The 18,485-nt window shown below is 36.3% G+C and overlaps 1 protein-coding gene across 1 annotated transcript in view; it reads right to left on the bottom strand.

Annotated features, from left to right (window-relative positions):
* Positions 1-18,485, bottom strand: part of E(z) (histone-lysine N-methyltransferase E(z)) — a 133,409-nt gene that overhangs the window by 56,622 nt on the left and 58,302 nt on the right. The window contains exons 7-9 of the mRNA XM_089095367.1: positions 7,915-8,015; positions 4,310-4,511; positions 897-1,171 (exon numbers count right to left, since the gene is read on the bottom strand). Of these exons, the coding sequence (XP_088951493.1) occupies positions 897-1,171; positions 4,310-4,511; positions 7,915-8,015 (578 nt within the window). The remainder of the gene's footprint in view (positions 1-896; positions 1,172-4,309; positions 4,512-7,914; positions 8,016-18,485) is intronic.

Genomic DNA, 18,485 nt, shown 5'->3' with positions numbered 1-18,485 from the left:
TGTAGTCTTGGTCGAATAAGCAACAGTTCAGTTTAAATAAGCCTACCCGCATGTTAAACTAGCCTAGGCTCTACTCCTCTGTCTTTTCAAAGGTGGACGGAATGCCGTGTTCTAGACTGGCTTAGACCCCTAACCCCAAGTGAGCTTAAAACTAAACTGAAACTAGGTTATTCAAGTTCCAGCCTAACATTTTCCCATTCATGTATAGTTGAAAAAACTAAGAGATAAACTTATCTTTAGGATCACAATTCAATTGGGAACCCAAATATAGGCCTATTATTCATTTTCGTCAGAAGCAGGTCAGAAGTATTTAACAAACCTTCACCTTGGAAAATATCCAAAAGTCTAAATTTAGATATCTATTCCTTCTTCTGTAAATAGCAAGGCATGAGTGCTACATAGCCTCAAAGTTATTGGTCATCTTTCGATTCTTATCCTTCGAAAACTTCGAAAAAACCTGATATTTCTAAGCATGTTTTTTCTATGATGCCGCCCCTCTGGAAAGTTGGACCCAACCAAATCTGAATCACTGATATTGATTCTATAAACCTATGCACTCAGAAAATTTGTACCTGACACAACATGTACTTTTGGAAATAAGCAAGATAGCTTCACTTGACGCCCGGACTATGAGCCAAAGCAATTCGGAGCAAATCTGCAAGACAACGTAACACATTAGGTGAACAGGTTTTTGCAATTACCCTGTTATTATTGTTAATACCAGTGACAGTTTGTCGTAATACGTCTTATTTCACATAAAATCATAAAAGCTACGCTTATTTCCTAATAAAGGCCCAATTTGCGACACGATTTGCAAAATGAGCTGTATCCTTTTTTGTCCAGCAAAATTATTTGTTTCTTAAGATTAACTGGTTTGTAGTAAAAAAAAATAATACCTGCTGACACGTTTTTGTCATCATAGCGAAGGCAATACAGCAATAGTTCCTTGGGAATATGCCATGGAATATTCTAAATATTGTCTTATCTGCATCCGTCCATATCTTTCTATCCTCATCACTCATACACTCCAGTATATCCAAGTTTCTGTTCTCTTCTGGTAAAGTCAGAAGAATGTTGCCCGTCTCATGGCCATGTGCTACATCTTTCGACAAAGAACGGTTAAATCCTCTTATTGATTCTGAATCTTTTTTTGTTGCAGCATAGCGTTGCACTGAAAAACATTTTAAATTACTGTTTTTTTGGTTGTATCCATACCTAGGGGTGGCTAATTTGTAGATCCCTGAGCTCAAAACCAAAAAGCAAACCGTCAGTCGGGTATCAAAAGGTTTTATCTCCATAATTGGAAATTTTCAGGAGAACAAAAAAAACCTCACAATTTTTTTATTTACCCTCCTATAACGATAAATAAAAGTTCAAATAGGGATAAAATCCTTTTAATAGACAGTGATGATAGAAATTCACAAAAATACCAGATATTTCGGTCACATATACAGTGACCGTCATCAGTAGTAAAACTAAAATAAAACAATTTAAAACAAAAGTTTATATACTAAATCAAATAACACTACATATTGTTTGAATCTCTAATTCTTTTCAAAGCAAAGGCGAAATATCTGGTATTTTTGTGAATTTCTATCATCACTGTCTATTAAAAGGATTTTATCCCTATTTGAACTTTTATTTATCGTCATGGAAAGGCAGTGTGGTCTCCGAAATTATCTACCTCCTATAACCTTAAAACAAAAACAGGTTGATATGTAAAATAAATACATATCAATCCATTTTTTATTTACGGTTATCGGGGGCAAATAAAAAAGTTGTGAGGTTTGTTTATTGCTCTCCTGAAAATTTACAATTATGGAGATACGACCTTTTGATACCCGACAAACGAAGTATTACTTTAATTTCTGAAAACAAGTGCGCTCTTAAGAGTCATCTAGAGGGTCTTTGGCAACTGGTTTCTTTTGCAGAGGCAGTACTTATTTAAACGAGGACAGGGGTGATCCTGACACAATGTAACATTATGGATACTAACATACAACCCACACTGCTCGGCTAATCTCCATAATTTTCAAAGACTTAGTTCTTATCTAAACCCTCAAAAATCATTATCCCCAAAAAAAATTTATCAATTAAAACCGTAGATGCAACCTTTGAAATTGGGCACCACGCGACGTAGTTCAAAAGAAAGAAAAATTACTAAAACTTTACAAGAAATTACTAGAAATTTACTAAAAGAAAAGCCAAGTCTCAGTTAGGAAAGAACTAAAAATAGGAACAAAATAATTATTATATATATATATATATATATATCTTTTTTTAAGTGTTTTTTTTTCGGGTTTTTGTCCGGCATGCAGTAATGCATTGGATAGTGTTTTTTAAATGAGAAGTTTGTTTATTTATTTATTGCAACCCGTTTGTAAATAAAAAAAAAATAATGAAAAGACCTACAAAGCAGCATTAGATTTTTGGCATATTAAACGTATCTCATCAAAGATCTGTCATAATGAAAATTTGTCTTTAAGAAAATAGGATATAAATTAAATACGTCGCTGGCAAATTTGCTAAATTTCCAACTATCTTCAAAAAATTGCTGCAGTACAAAATACACTAATTTCAAAAAAAAAAAAAATAATAATTAACAGTAAAGCCTAGCCGATAAACAAAAATATATGCGAAAAAACTGGGAACATTGTAGGATTAATAAAACCCAATGAAAAACTGGTCAATCACAAATATATTAAAGAATGCAGAAAATCAAGAAAAATTGGGAATACAAACAATTGTCAAAACACTAAAAGCCAAAGTAAAACTATGCAATATTTCAGTTTTTGAACTAAAATGCATACATAGATGTAAGCTTTTTTCTTACAGGGGGAAAAAGTTGAATAGAATTTTTTTTATCTTATTAGAAAATTTTATCTTAGAAATTTTTATCTTAAATAACAGCATTTGCTTTTCATTTCAGTCAAAATTTTCCACTAAAAAAAAAATACAAAGTATATTGTTCAGTGTGCATTGAACTGAATGATTTGTTCAATTTCATAAATTTGATCACTTAATAACTACAGAAGCGTGAAAAGAATTACAAAAATTTGGTGATAAATCAGGCAACCCTGCTTGCACATAACAGACTTTGGATTTGCAAGCAAGTTGCTCAGCGGCTTGCAGCAGTTATTTATCATTCATAAAAGTATTGGCTGCTAGTTAGTACTTTAATTAATTAATTTACTAACTGATTTTACTCGAAACCCACTTAAACAGAACACTGAGAAAATGAGGAGCACCAGAAGAAGAAATAAACGCAAAAGAGCTTATCAAAGACAGCTTTAAAAAAGACGTATCTACAAGAATACACAATTTTTATTATTCAAACCTCGAGTAAAAAGGTCAGCGATATGTCAATGGACACGTTTGTGTTTGTTTATTGATCACTTTTCCAAATCAGGGATGGACAAAATCGGGTAATGTGCATGATATTTTTTCAAAACAAATACATTTTGCCGATACAATGGAAGGCCAAGTGAAAAGTTCGGGTATTTTCACAGGTCTTAATAAATACATGGCTTATCCGACCATATAAGCCTGTGTCATGCTGGACAAGCATAGTAGACCATCGGGAGTGCAACTGCAGAGAACAGGGTAGCCTGAATACACTTGTTGAATTTGAAAATGAGGGCATACCAATTTTGCATAGCTCGGAAGAAGACAGATATAGGCTCCAGTAGCCACCACCGTAGGTGATACTGAGGAACTTGAATTTAGAACCAGAACGAATCTTCATTCTCTTTCTTCATTTCTTTCAAAATTATATGATAAAGCAAGGACTCTTATACAGGGTACTAACTGTTCCCTACTTAAACCCTAGCTTGCTTGACGTTTTGTATCTCCCCTGTTTTTTCCTGGCCATAGAGACTTACGGGAGAATATATATAATATATTACGGAGAATATATTGAAGTATGTGTTATTTTTTTGTGTAGTTTACCGTTGATTTTGGTATTCAGTGATAATTTCTTGTTTGGTCTTTTTCAATAAAAAGTCAATGCAATTCAAATTCAATTGTCAGTCTTTACGAACGAATATCGTAAGTGAAGTGAAGTCTTAGGAAACAAAGCATATATTTATTTAGCACGTTAGAAGTTCCATGAAGAACGTAATAAAATTTATTTGCTCTTAAAGCCCATAGGCCCTGGAAAAATATAAACAAACAACAAATAAAGAGATATTACAAAACTCCTATCATATTTCTAAAGAAACCAAGCTCTTTCTAATCCATAGCCAAACGGAGGAATCGTACCAAATATCTTACACTCCTAAAACATTCGTCTACAACGTTGCTATCGTACCTTCAAAGCGTTCACCCAATCCAGAATTGCTGGCATCATTGGATTCTTCAGAAAAAAAATCCAGCATTCCAGGGTCAGATACTTGTTTCTTCAACTTCCTCTTATTGCCATTTAGGCTACTCACGGCGCTTGAATTACTAGTTTCATCAATGAGCTCCATTTTCAGTGGTTCCATCTTTGACCGCTTTTCTTTTACATCTTCCTGAAAATGGGTCAAAAGTTTACAAATATAAAAGTTTTTATTTGAAAATTTTAGCCGAAGACATTAGAAGGCATTTCGTTTTGAAGTTCTGCTCTCAAATTCAATCTGCTTAATTTTTTTTTTTTTTTTTTTTCTTTAAAATGCATGCTTGAGTAATTTTGACGATTTCCTAGATAGACCCTTGCATAGACGAATATATGCATGAACTAGTACGAAGCGTGTTAGAAACGGGTTCGGCCAAAATCGGTTTCATTTGCTTCGTATTCAATCCAGTGATAACCAAAAGCTTTGTTGTCTTGCATGTTTTATTATCTTCGAAATTAAAACTTACACAATAGAAGGATTTGACCCATATTGGAGAAATGTTTGCAGAAAATTTGAAAAAGAAAGTAAATATTAAAGTTTTCTCACTTGGAATAAATATGCAACTCAGGAGTGTCAGCTTCATTGATAAAGATTGATGCAAAATGAAACGATGAAGCTAATGGAAACCAAAATGAGTATAGATAAAACGAATTAAGCAGCTGCAAAAATAAGTAAAAACATGGTTATATCTAGGATTTTGAATCAGGGCAAGGACTTCTAATTAAAAATAAATAAAAGGTTATAATTCAATTCAATTTAATTTCAATTTATTCAAATCAAAATAAAACATAACACCAATAATAATAAATATCCTGGAAAAGGACTTGTTGAGCACCATAACAAAAAGAAATTGAAAATGAAGAAGAGAGAAAAAAAAGAAAGAAGAAAGAGAAAACACGGGTAAACTAAAGCAAATTGATTAAAAATTTAGAGAATGATAATATCAAAGTTTAGTAACATTGTTAAACAGCGTGCGAAAACTTGTGGATAGCTCGACACTGGAGGGTATTACATACCATTCAAGTATAGACTCATAAATGGGGAATCGCTGGGCGGAACCAGAGACACACTTGGGGACAATGAAGGAACAGTTGAATGAATAAAGACAGAGGCCTTCAGGATGACAACTATTAGAATAAGACAGTAGTTGGAGAGGAAGATTTTTATGGTAAGCGGAGTATGCAAGGGATAGATTTAATTTTTTGAGGATTTGTTCAAAAGGGATAATACCAAAATCGGAATACAAGTTCTGGGTGGGAGATTTTAATTTATTGGTAACTGAAGGATAAGTGTTACCCTAAACAGATCGGCAGTATGAGATATATGGGTAATAACCAGAAAGTGTCAATTAAAGCTGATTGTCTCCGTTTTTTGGGAGGGGGATAGGTCCCTTTTCTACATATCAAGCACCCTTTCCGGTACCTACACTTCATGCACGCCACACACCAGTCCTGCGCATGGATGCATAATTTCAAATTTGTGTTTAAGTTAAAAATGAGGATTACTGTCGTTTTTTAAAGGGTTTTAGGAATTCAGGAAAGATTCAGAAAATTCGCACAATTCTAATTGATATCCAAGCAGCAGTAATCTTGATTTTCTACACAGAATTTGAAATCTAGTCAGGCTCAAAAGAAAATAGTAGACCTTTTATTTTCGGTACTTTAGAAACTTGAGACTTAAACTAAAAAAATACTTTTTCGCATGCTGATCAATGGTCTGCGTTGCGCATCGCAGGTACCGCAGGTACCGATCGGTACGGGGATCGTAGGTACCGATCCCCTGATTCGATGCCTTCGGCCGGGAGTGCAATGCGTGCAAATAATCCGACGCTTCCCGTGTTTTTTCCCCAATTTGCTCCAGTTACCCATTTAGAGCTGGGTCGACTCCCGCTGAGTTTACAGTCACACCACTGACCCCCGTCCCAACCAAATAACCAGCGGCACCAGGACTCAAACCCATGACCTCAGGGTTTCAAGTCCGGAGCGCTAACTACTCGGCTAGGACGGGGAACTTTAAGAGGAGAGCAAAAATTAGCTTTAAGGTTTTTGCAAGAACAGCTTCTTCTTCTTCAAGGACTAGACGTGACAAAATCTATGAATATTATTTACTACATGCAATGTAATATTGCCGTTTCATTTTGGTATATTGTGCATAAAGTCATGTTAGGTAGCCTTTGAGCTAGAGGCACTAAAAAATGTTTTTTACTCAATTCATGGCTGGCCTCCCGTGCCTCCAATGAAGTAGATTCATCTTTGCAAAAGCAAACAAATGATAAAGATCTATTTGTCTTTTCCAAAAGCCCATTTTCGAAAAAGTTCAAGATACATATACTTTCAGGTATTTCTATCCTTTTGAAACAGAGATCCCAGGTAGTAGCACCTTTGATTCCAGAGACAAAATACGAAATTGGTGATCGAAAGGTATACTTGTTTTATAAGCAAAGGAGTTGATTAAATCCAAACAACCATTTTGTCTCGGTTATTCGGAAATCAACCAGTGTCTTAGCATCGTTGTAGTAGAAACGAAGAAAGAAATCTTAAGAAAGCATCGACGACAATTAAGAAGAACAATAAAAGAAACAACCACGCGAATATTGTTCCTGGATCAGACTTGGCGTCTTCAGCGTTGAGACAGAAATAATCTAAAACATAAAACATAAAAAAGAAAAACATGAAAAAAATCAAACGAAGAATACAAATAAAACAATCAAACCGAAGGTACTTCTAAGAAAACACAAAAGCAACTGGCAAAAATAATAAAATGAATTGAAAATGAACTTAATTATTCTGTTGAGAAATAATCCTTTTGCTGGCAAGATTTCTTTCTTTGTTTTGTCATGGTCAGCTAGTTTGAATTTAGATCTTTTATTCATATACTAAAGTAAAGCCTATTGTAGAAACGGAGGTCAGGCCTGACTAACCTTCTTTAAAGAATCAAACTATTACGAAAATCAGGCTTTTGCCATTCAGAGTTATTGAAACTCTAGTGTATGTGCAAATTACATGATGTTCGAATCCCGTTTAAATATTGTTCAGAATATTGTTCAGGTGTTCGAATCTCGGGCCATTATTGTTCAGCCTCATATCTTTAGCGGTTTTATTTATTATTACGTTTATTTTATTTGTGACCGATTTACTAGGTTATTTGAAGAAAGTTGTCTAGTCAATCGTCAGTTTCAAAACACACAAAAAAAATTTAAAGAAATGTAAAATGAAAAGAAGAACCATACTATATTTTGGATCATATTTGATACGCAAAGAATATTAAAAAGTTTGACTTTTCGCCCCAATCCTTTGAGAACGACTCCTAAAACGTAAAGACTGTTTAATTCGAATAAGAAGCTTTTACAAAAGTCTTAAGAAGCTTTGGAGTAAAGAGCGAGGTATTGAGGAGTGTTAAACCTAACTCATATACGAAATGATTTCTGTTCGTTTTAAGTTTTAATGTTGCTCCTTACTTTCAGTTGATTTTTTTTATTTAATGTTTTAAGAGCAAAAATGATTTTCTTCGACTTAGACAAGCGATTAACAAGACTTACTAAGTGCAAGAAGCAGGAGGCGCCACATGGTTCCGTTGGCAGTTTGACGTCACTGGGTTTGCGCTTATTTGGGTCTGGGGCTGTATGGTGCACTTTAAGTTCTGAAAAACAACAATGCTTTAACATAATACCGTAGCTGTGTTGTGTTATGCTTATGCAATATATATATATATATATATATATATATATATATATATATATATATATATATATATATATATATATATATATATATATATATATATATATATATATATACATATATATATATATACATACATATATATACATATATATACATATATATATATATATATATATATATATATATATATATATATATATATATATATATATATATATATATATATATATATATATATATATATATATATATATATATATATATATATATATATATATATATATATATATAAGTCCTTGTTTGGCATTTACCCAATTAACAACTCAATAAATTTAAGCCAGAATAATTATCAGCATGTTTAGATTTCATTACAATTAAAATACTTCTGAATATATGTTTAATACTATAATTGACCTAGATCGGGGTAACAAATGAAATATCTGTAAAGAGACAAATGAACATTGACATTCCTATGACGTATGATTTGTGGACTAGATTTATAAGTCTTGGGGTGCATCATCAGTACTGATTAGACAAGCATAAAAGAGGCAGTTACTTGTCGCAAGCGCCATTGCAATTACTACGAGAGGTCTTCCTTCTACTGTGGGGATCAGCTGAACGGGGACTGAAATTTCCCCTGTTTATCGGACTCCCTTGATAATCTGAATCTGCTATCATAATCTCAGAGATCTGCTCATTCCCTGTATACATCCAGTTAATTAGCGATCATTGCCTCTACATTTGTGCTTGCTGACGGCTTAAAATTAGCCTAATCCACGGACTTTACTCTGTCTGGAATAATTATGTAATAAAATGGTAAACGAGAAGCTTATATTGAATCCTGTATTGAACTTTATTTTCCGATCAAGAAAAGTGGGTTGTTTGATATTGTCACAAGAAATTGCTGGCGATTTCTAAAAAGTAGAGGAAGTTATTGAAGCTAAGAAAGTTTTGAGGCCTCTCGCTATTTGAAAAGGGTCTCTCTACCGATTTGTCATATTTGAACCAGATCAACTGCCTGTGGTTCCAGGAGATGCTACAGCGGCACTGACTCGCAGGTTAAACGAATTTCATATGGAATTTAAAAAGTTTCGCCAAACCACAAAGTGTAAGGACTGTCTAAGCCTTCTGTATCTATGATAGCACTTGAAAAGCCTTTATATGCTGTGGTATCAAAAATCCTATAAAAATGTTGAAAATCCAAATGCCGGTACAGATTTTCTAGATTCTTAAGCTTCCAGTTCTAGTTCAAGCATTGTCACCCTAAAGCCTGGAAAGGATGAATGGCTGGTTGTCATCAGAGGCAACGCAATACTTTGTTTCCAGACCTACTTCATCTGGAAGGGATGGTCGTTAAAACTTTGGCGGGACTCATGTGATTGGAAATTGAGAGTTTTAGTACCATTTTTAAGAGTCAAAAGTAATTGGAAGGTAACCAGCTTCCACGCCCTTTTTAGCTGCCCTTTCCCCAAACACATCCAATTAAAATTTTGAAAGAGCCATTTTGTTCAAAATAGTCTAAAGGCCAAACAACTATCCCTCCGGGTATAGCATTGCCACCCAAAGTTCCTGGGGCAAGGGCTGTAAGTTATACAAGTTGCAAATCGTTTGCATATAATTTTCGTGTTTAGGAAAAGGTGGCATGTTTGAACCTGGGTCTCCAAAAAAGCTTAGAGTACTCAGGTGAAACTATTAGGAAATGTTGAAAGGGATGTTAAAATTATTCATAAGGTCTAATAACTATGCCTCCGGGGAAGTTACGCCCCCCTGCAACCTCGGGGCAAGAATTGTAAATTATGCAATTTGCCCATTGTTTGTGATAGGATTTATCATTGCGGAATGAGGGAGGGGTGTTTATCCGGGGTGTGTCCAAAAATACTAAGGGTATTAAGGTGAAGTTTTGGGAAACTTTGAGGGATATGATGAACTAATTCAAAAGACACTATGTGCATCCAGGTGATCAAAAGCGCGATAAAGATAGCAGCAATATCCTAGGAACGGCCAAGGGTATTAGCTTAAAACTTTCTGGGTCATTACTACTATTAACTGCGACTACTTTACTTAAAACTACTTTCAAGAAATATTGAGGGGAATGTTGAACAAAACCAAAACATACTATGTGCATGATGGTTGCTAAAAGTTCTCATCAGCAATATCTCAGAAACGGCTAAGGGTATTAAGTTGAAATGTTCAGGGCATGTAGAGGGGTATGTTAGAAAGTGCTAGGAAGGCAAAGAACCCTACCCGTCCTTTTTAGATGCCCAATCAATACTGAATAGAATTCTGAAATAGCCACTTTGTTCAGAATAATCAAGAAGTCTAATAACTACGTCTCCGACGATACGGTACCCCCCCCCCCCACACACACACACACAGTCTCCAGGGAAAGGGTTGTAAATTATGCAAGTTGCCCGTCGTTCACATACAGTATTTACCATTAATAAAGAGGTAATATTTGATTCTGGGTTTGTCCAAAAAGTCAAGGGTATTAACGCAATACTTAAGGGAATATTGAAGGGGATGTCTAACTAAATCAAATGACACTATATGCATCCAGGTTATCAAAAGGACATATCTGCCATGTCTTAGGAGCGACTAAAGGTATTAATTTGAAACTTTCTAGGCCACTGCTACTACTTGTGACAGCGACAATGATTACATGTGACTACTTTCAACTTTGACTTCTTGCGACTTCGACTACTTGTGACATTGACTACCTATGATTGGGACTACTCATAACTGCGAATGCTAGCGACCACGACTACTTGTCACTGCGACAACTTATGACTGCAACCACTTACGACTGCTAATGCGGCTAGTTGCGACTGCAATTACTTGTGACTGTGACTAAGCCTATTTGTGATTGCGACCGTGGTGAATTGCGACTAAGAGCACTTGTGGCTGCGATAGACAGTGACAGTGACTACTTACGAATGAGAGTACTTATGACTGCGAATACTTGTGACTGCAGCTACTTCTGACTGTGGCTAGTTGCAACAGCGACTACTTGTAGCTGCGACTCCGACTGCTTGCGATTGTGACTGCGACTTCGTGCGACTGCGAGTGCAAGGGTTTGCCACTGCAACTGCTACTACTTACGACTACGACTAATACTGCTAGTACTGCGGCTTGTACTGCGATTGCGACTGTTACTGCAAATACTACTGCTACTTCTACTACTACAACTACAACTAAACCAAAAGAGTTCAAGTGCATCCTGATTGCCAAAATGGTAAAGTGTATCAATGCTGTTATAAAGGCTTATCTACGATATCTCACGGATAGGTAAGGATATTTAGGGAATGTTGAGGGGGATATTAGACTAAATCAAAAGACACTAAGTGTATCAAAGTTGTCAAAAGTGAGTATCAATATTGATCTCAGGAAGGGCTACAGGAATAACATTGAAACTTTCAGGGAATACCAAGAGGGATGCTAGATAAAGTCAAAGCAACCAAGTTGTCAAAACGGCATATCTTCAATATTTCAAGAACAGTAAAGGAAGAGCATTGCGAATTGTGGGAAACTATGCTTTGAATAACATGGACCCAGGATTACACAAAGCCTCCATTCAACTGGCGGTGCTAGGGACTTCTTGCTTTCCGGTTCTAAGCCGGCTTCAGTGTTTCGTCAAGACTTGAGAAAACATTTAAGTCCACATCCTGCACTGGTTCTGGGATCATTGATTTTCCTGAGGCAATATTAATTTCAATGATTTTAAGAATTAATTAAAAAAACTTTTTCCACAAAATAAGTTTTTCAAAGAAAAGTAAAGAACTCCATTAAACAAAAAATAAGCAAAAATAAAATCAAATAATCTACCAAGCGTGAAACTACCACAAATCAGCCTCGATAATTAAATGAAACCCAAAACGAACAAAAATTACAATAAATAACCGAGTCAAACTCAAAACGAGCAGAAATCAACATAAGTTGGGCTCAAAACCCCTATCCCTTCCCAAGGCCAGAACATAATTTGCACTTTACTGAAAAAAATATAATCGTTTTTACTTTTATAATCTTAATAAATCAAATAATATTAACATTTTGATTACTAAATATCAGTATATGTATATTAAACTGACAATGCATTCATTTATATTTTTTTTTCAGTAAAGTGCAAATTATGTTCTGGCCTTGGGAAGGCTAGATAAGGTAAGATATTTATTTCAAAAAGATCACTATCACAAGCCCACAAAGGGCCGAATTCGAACTTCGGAGTCGACATTATAAATGGTTGCACTAAAACTGGCAAAAATGCAAAAAACAACAACGAAATAGAAAAATCGTTTAACAGTCAATAATTAAAACTGTAAAAAGTCAACTAAAAAGTTAAAAAGATAAAAACTGGTCAAACTAAACTTACACAACTATTAATCTTAAAAATAATTAGAACGGACATAAAAAAGAAAGGGGGGACTAAGCTAAGCGCAAAAAAAAAAGAGCGAGACATAAATTAATATAAATAAATATTTATACTCATAACGTGTCAATAATAAAAATCAATTAATTCAATAAAATTGTTAAAAATAAAAACTGATCCATAAAGAGCGTGGGGAAAAAAGAGGGGGAAAAAGAAACAATTGGGACATTTTATTCATTTTTTCTGTAATAAAGGGGACAAAAGTTCTTTCGTATCTCGAAAAAACGCAGCGAATGGGGGATAAAACAGGGATGGGCTCAAAAACAGCTCGAGGCTGCCGTAATCTGGATGGAGAGTGATGTTTGGGGAAAATACTTGCCGTCCGAGGTTTTGTTATGGCATTTTTTGCAAAACGGAGGCACAAAACAATTTCTTCGTCTCTCGAGGGTCTCTAGTTTTGAAATATTTAACAAATGCAAATACGGTATCTTGCCCTCTTTAAAAATATTTCTGAGAACTCTCTTTTTGACATTTTCAATTTTTGTGTTGCTTCAGATGAAAGGCCAGGGTGCCACATAGGACAAGCAAACTTTAATATGGGACGCACCAAAAAAATTTATGCGTGTTTTAAAAGTGACTGGGGGCACCTAAATTTACTTAAAAGTTGAAGGAGGGAAAGCGAGGAATTTTCTTGTCGTAGGATATTATTTATATGGGCGTCGCATTTCAAATTGGAAGAAATTGTAACACCAAGGAGCTTAATATATGTGACAGAGGTTTCAAGAGGAATAGAAGCAAGAAAAAGGGGAGGGAATTTAAGGAAAGTTACTAAGAGTATTGCGGATTTAGAAGGGTTAACTGTCATGTCAAGGGAAGAGGCCTCACAGGCAATATCTTGGAGTATGCCCATTGGGTTGCTAAACATGTTTTTATGACATATCTCTAAAACTGTCAAGTCATCGACAAATTTCCACCTATTGTCATAAAGGGTTGAAAGGCTGTTAATCATAAGAGAAAAAAGGAGAGAGCCTAGAATAGTTCCCTGAGGAATGCCATTAAATATGGGGAAATGATCTGAGAAACAATTTAGATATTTAACTGCTTGAGATCTATTAGAGAAAAGAGGCAACGAGCTTAACAAGGACAGTTTCAATTTGGAATTCCTTTAAAAGTTTATCTATGAGTAAATTGTGGTTAATCAAACCGAAAGCTTTTTGAAGATCAATAGAAATCAGATTAAGCCAAGTGTTAGGTTTTTCAAGTAATTTACCCATGATATCAACAAGATGGATCAGGTAAAGAGAGGTTGACGTGGATTTGAGATTACCAAACTGTCTAAGATAAATGAGGGGGAGGACTTTCATCTTAAGCCAGTCTGCGAGAAAACTTTTATTTTTGAAAAAAAAATTGAGGTTTTTTCAATTTTGAAAAAATTGAGGTGAGGGTAATAAGACGAATGTCATCAAAGCCAGGCAAAGTCAAGCATAGGATCTTTGAGCCCAACTTATGTTAATTTCGGAGGGTGGTCGTGGGAGGGGGACTAGTTTCCCTGCAATCACTTTCGACTATTAAAAAGGGCATCAGTCGTTTCAATTTTAAATCGAATGAGCCCTTTTCGAAGTACCTACGACAACTCCTTCGATACGAAGTGCCCTGGTCTAAACAACAACAAAAAAATAATACATTATACCCATATCGATCTTTACTATAAAAATGTGAAACTTTCCAATCACTTTCGACTATTAAAAAGGGCACTATGTCTTTCGATTTCCAATCGAATGAACCCTTTTTGAGTTTCTACGACAACGCTTTCTATAAACACCTTATATGCCCCCAGGGCATAAATTACAACCCTTAACCTAAGGGCTGTGAGGGTGGTTGTCATCCTCTAAGATCAAATTCCAGAACTTTCAACTACGTTGAACAAAATGGCTATCTCAAAATTTTGATTGGATGTGTCTGGGAAAATGGTGAGCGTGATAGGGGCGTCAGTCACTCTCCAATCGCTTTCAATTATTAAAAAAGGTACTAGCTCTTTCAATTTCCAATCAAATGAGCCCTTTTGAAGTTTCTAAGACAATGCTTTTAATAAAAACCTTATATGCCCCCAGGGCATAACTTAAAACCCTTGCCCTGAGGGTTGGGGGTTGTCATCCTCAGTGACCTAATTTCCAGAACTTTCTGCAACGTTGAAAAAATGCCTACCTGAAAATTTTTATTGGATGTGTTTGGGGGAATGGTGGGGGTGAGAGGGGGGTTAGTTAGCCTCCAATCACTTTCAACAATTAAAAAGGGCACTAGCCCTCTCCATTTCCAATTGGATGAGCCCCTTTTGAAGTTTTTACGACAACTCTATGAATAAGAACCTTGTATGCCCCCAGGGCATAACTTACAACCATTGCCCTGGATGCTCTGGGGGGTTTGTCATGCTTAAATACATAATTTCCAGAACTTTCAACTACGTTGAACAAAATGGTCATCTCTAAACTTTGATTGAAAGTGTTTGGGGAAATAGTGGGCGTGAGAGGGGGGTTAATTACTCTCCACTTACTTCGACTATTAAAAAGGGCAATTTTAATTTCCAATCAAATGAGCTCTTTTTGAAATTTCTACAACAACTTTGTATATAAACCTTATATGCCCCCAGGGCATAACTTACAACCCTTGCACTGAGGGCCCTGATGGGGTTACCATCCTAAAAGACCTAATTTCCAGAACTTTCGACTACGTTGAAAAATAGATAGCGTGAGAGGGGTTAGTTGCCCTTCAATCACTTTCGACTATTAAAAGGGAACTAACCCTTTCAAATTCAAATTGAATGAGCTCTTTTTGAAGTTTCTACAACATCGCTTTCTATAAAAACCTTATATGCCCCCAAGGCATAACTTACGACCCTTGCCCTGAGGGCTTTAAACTGCGTGGAACAAAATGGCTATCTCAAAATTTTGAGCGGATGTTTTTGGGGAAATGGTGGTCGTGAAAGGGGTGTTAGTTGCCTTCCAATCACTATCGACTATTAAAAAGGGCACTAGCCATTTCAATTTCCAATCGAATAAACCCTTTCTGAAGTTACTCCGACAACGCGTTCTGTAAAAACCTTATATGCCCCAAGGCCATAAGTTACAACCTTTGCCCTGAGGGCTGTGTGGGGGGGGGGAGTTGTCATCCTCAAAGATCAAATTTTTAGAACTTATCAACTACTCCTAAAAACGTAGCTATATCAAAAATTTTATTTTATGTCTTTGGGAAAATGTTGGGTATGAGAGGGGGGTTAGTTGCTATTTAATCACTTTCGACTGTGGAATAGTGTACTATCCCTTTGAATTTCAAATCGAATAAGCTTTTTTGAAGTTTCTACAACAACGCTTTCTATAAAAACCTTATATGCCCCAGGGCATAACTTACAACCCTTGTCCCAAGGGCTGTGGGGGAGTGTCCTCCTCAAAAACATAATTTCTATCTGGAATTCAGCTACGCTGAACAAAATGGCTATCTGAAAATTTGATTGGATGTTTTTGGGGAAAAGGTAGGCATGAGAGGGGGGCTAGTTGCCCTCTAATCAGAAAAGGGCACTTTTCTGATTAGAGGCACTTTCGACTATTAAAAAGGGCGCTAGACCTTTAATTTCCAATCGAATGAGCCCTTTTTCAAGTTTCTACGACAAAGATTTCAATCAAAAATTATACACCCCCAGGGCATAACTTATAACCCTTGCCCTGAAGACTGTGGGGGAAGTGTCCTGCTCAAAGATATAATTACCTGAACTTTAAACTGCGTGGAACAAAAGGTTATCTCAAAATTTTGATTGGATTAGTTTGGGGAAATGGTTGGCATGGAAGGGGTGTTAGTTGCCTTCCAATCACTTTCGGCTATTAAAAAGGGCACTAGCCCTTTCAATTTCCAATCGAATGAGCCCTTTTTGAAGTTTCTACGACAACGCGTTCTATAATAACCTTATATGCCCCCAGGGCATAACTTACAACCCTTGCACTGAGGGCTCTGATGGGATTATCATCCTAAAAGACCTAATTTCCAGAACTTTCGACTACGTTGAAAAATAGATAGCGTGAGAGGGGTTAGTTGCCCTTCAATCACTTTCGACTATTAAAAGGGAACTAACCCTTTCAAATTCAAATTGAATGAGCTCTTTTTGAAGTTTCTGCAATATCGCTTTCTATAAAAACCTTATATGCCCCAACGGCATAACTTGCGACCCTTTCCCTGAGGGCCGGGGGCGGAGGATTTATCATCCTTAAAGACCGATGTTCCAAAACTTTAAACTATACTAAATATTATGGCTATCTGAAAAAGTTCTTTGGATGTGTTTGGGGACAAGAATGGTATACGAAGTGGGCTAATTGCCCTCCAATCGCTTTCGAGACTATTAAAAAGGGCACTAGCCCTTTGAATTTCCAATCGAATGAGCCCTTTTTCAAGCTTATACGACAAAAATTTTAGTAAAAACTTATATGCCCCCAGGGCATAACTTATAACCCTTGCCCTGAAGACTGTGGGGGGAGTGTTCTAATCAAAGGTATAATTTCCTGAAATTTAAACTGCGTGGAACAGAATGGCTATCTCAAAATTTTGAGTGGGTGTTTTTGGGGAAATCGTGGTCGTGGAAGGGGTGTTAGTTGCCTTCCAATCACTTTCGACTATTAAAAAGGGCACTAGCCATTTCAATTTCCAATCGAATAAACCCTTTCTGAAGTTACTCCGACAACGCGTTCTGTAAAAACCTTATATGCCCCAAGGCCATAAGTTACAACCTTTGCCCTGAGGGCTGTGTGGGGGGGGGAGTTGTCATCCTCAAAAACCTAATTCCTAGAATTTTCAACCGCGTTGAACAAAATGGTTGTCTTACCATTGTGATTAGGTATGTCTGGGGGAAATGTGCGCGCGAGAAGGGTTCTAATTGCCCTCCTTTCACTTTCGACTATTAAACGGAGGAACATCCCTCTGAATGTTCAATCGAATGAGCTTTTTTTGAAGTTTCTACAACAACGCTTTCTATAAAAACCTTATATGCCCCCAGGGCATAACTTACAACCCTCGTCCTGAGGGCTGTGGGGGAGTGTCCTCCTAAAAAACATGATTTCTATCTGTAAATCAACTACGATGAACAAAATGGCTATCTAAAAATTTGGTTTGGATGTGTTTGGGGAAAAGATGGGCGTGAGAGAGGGGTTAGTTGCCCTCTAATCAGAAAAGGGCACTTTTCTGATTAGAGGCACTTTCGACTATTAAAAAGGGCGCTAGACCTTTAATTTCCAATCGAATGAGCCCTTTTTCAAGTTTCTAAGACAAAGATTTCAATCAAAACTTATACACCCCCAGGGCATAACTTATAACGCTTGCCCTGAAGACCGTGGGGGAAGTGTCCTGTTCAAAGATATAATTTCCTGAACTTTAAACTGCGTGGAACAAAAGGTTATCTCAAAATTTTGATTGGATTAGTTTGGGGAAATGTTTGGCATGGAAGGGGTGTTAGTTGCCTTCCAATCATTTTCGACTATTAAAAAGGGCACTAGCCATTTCAATTTCTAATCGAATGAGCCCTTTTTGAAGTTTCTACGACAACGCTTACTATAAAAACCTTATATGCCCCCAGGGCAAAACTTACAACCCCTGCCATGAGGGCTGGGGGGGGGGGGTTGGCATCCTAAAATACCTAATTTACAGAACTTTCGACAACGTTGAAAAAAAGATAGCGTGAGAGGGGTTAGTTGCCCTTCAATCACTTTCGACTATTAAAAGGGAACTAACCCTTTCAAATTCAAATTGAATGAGCTCATTTTGAAGTTTCTACAACACCGCTTTCTATAAAAACCTTATATGCCCCAAAGCCATAACTTACAAGACAACCCGTGCCCTGAGGGTTGTGGGGGCGGAGGAGTTGTCACCCTTAAAGACCTAATTTCCAAAACTTTCAACTACGTTAAATAAAATGGCGATCTCAAAATTTTGATTGGATGTATTTGGGGAGAAGGTGGGTGTGAAAGGGAGGTTAGTTGCCCTCAAATCAATTTTCACTTTCGGCTATTAAAAAGAGCACTAGCCCTT

The sequence above is a fragment of the Artemia sp. Qi Xiang Cuo genome, chromosome 10 (assembly GCF_049724085.1).
Source record: "Artemia sp. Qi Xiang Cuo chromosome 10, ASM4972408v1, whole genome shotgun sequence".
Taxonomy (NCBI): domain Eukaryota; kingdom Metazoa; phylum Arthropoda; class Branchiopoda; order Anostraca; family Artemiidae; genus Artemia; species Artemia sp. Qi Xiang Cuo.
The sequence above is the reverse complement of the archived record's forward strand: the minus strand, read 5'-3'. Positions and strand labels throughout refer to the sequence as shown.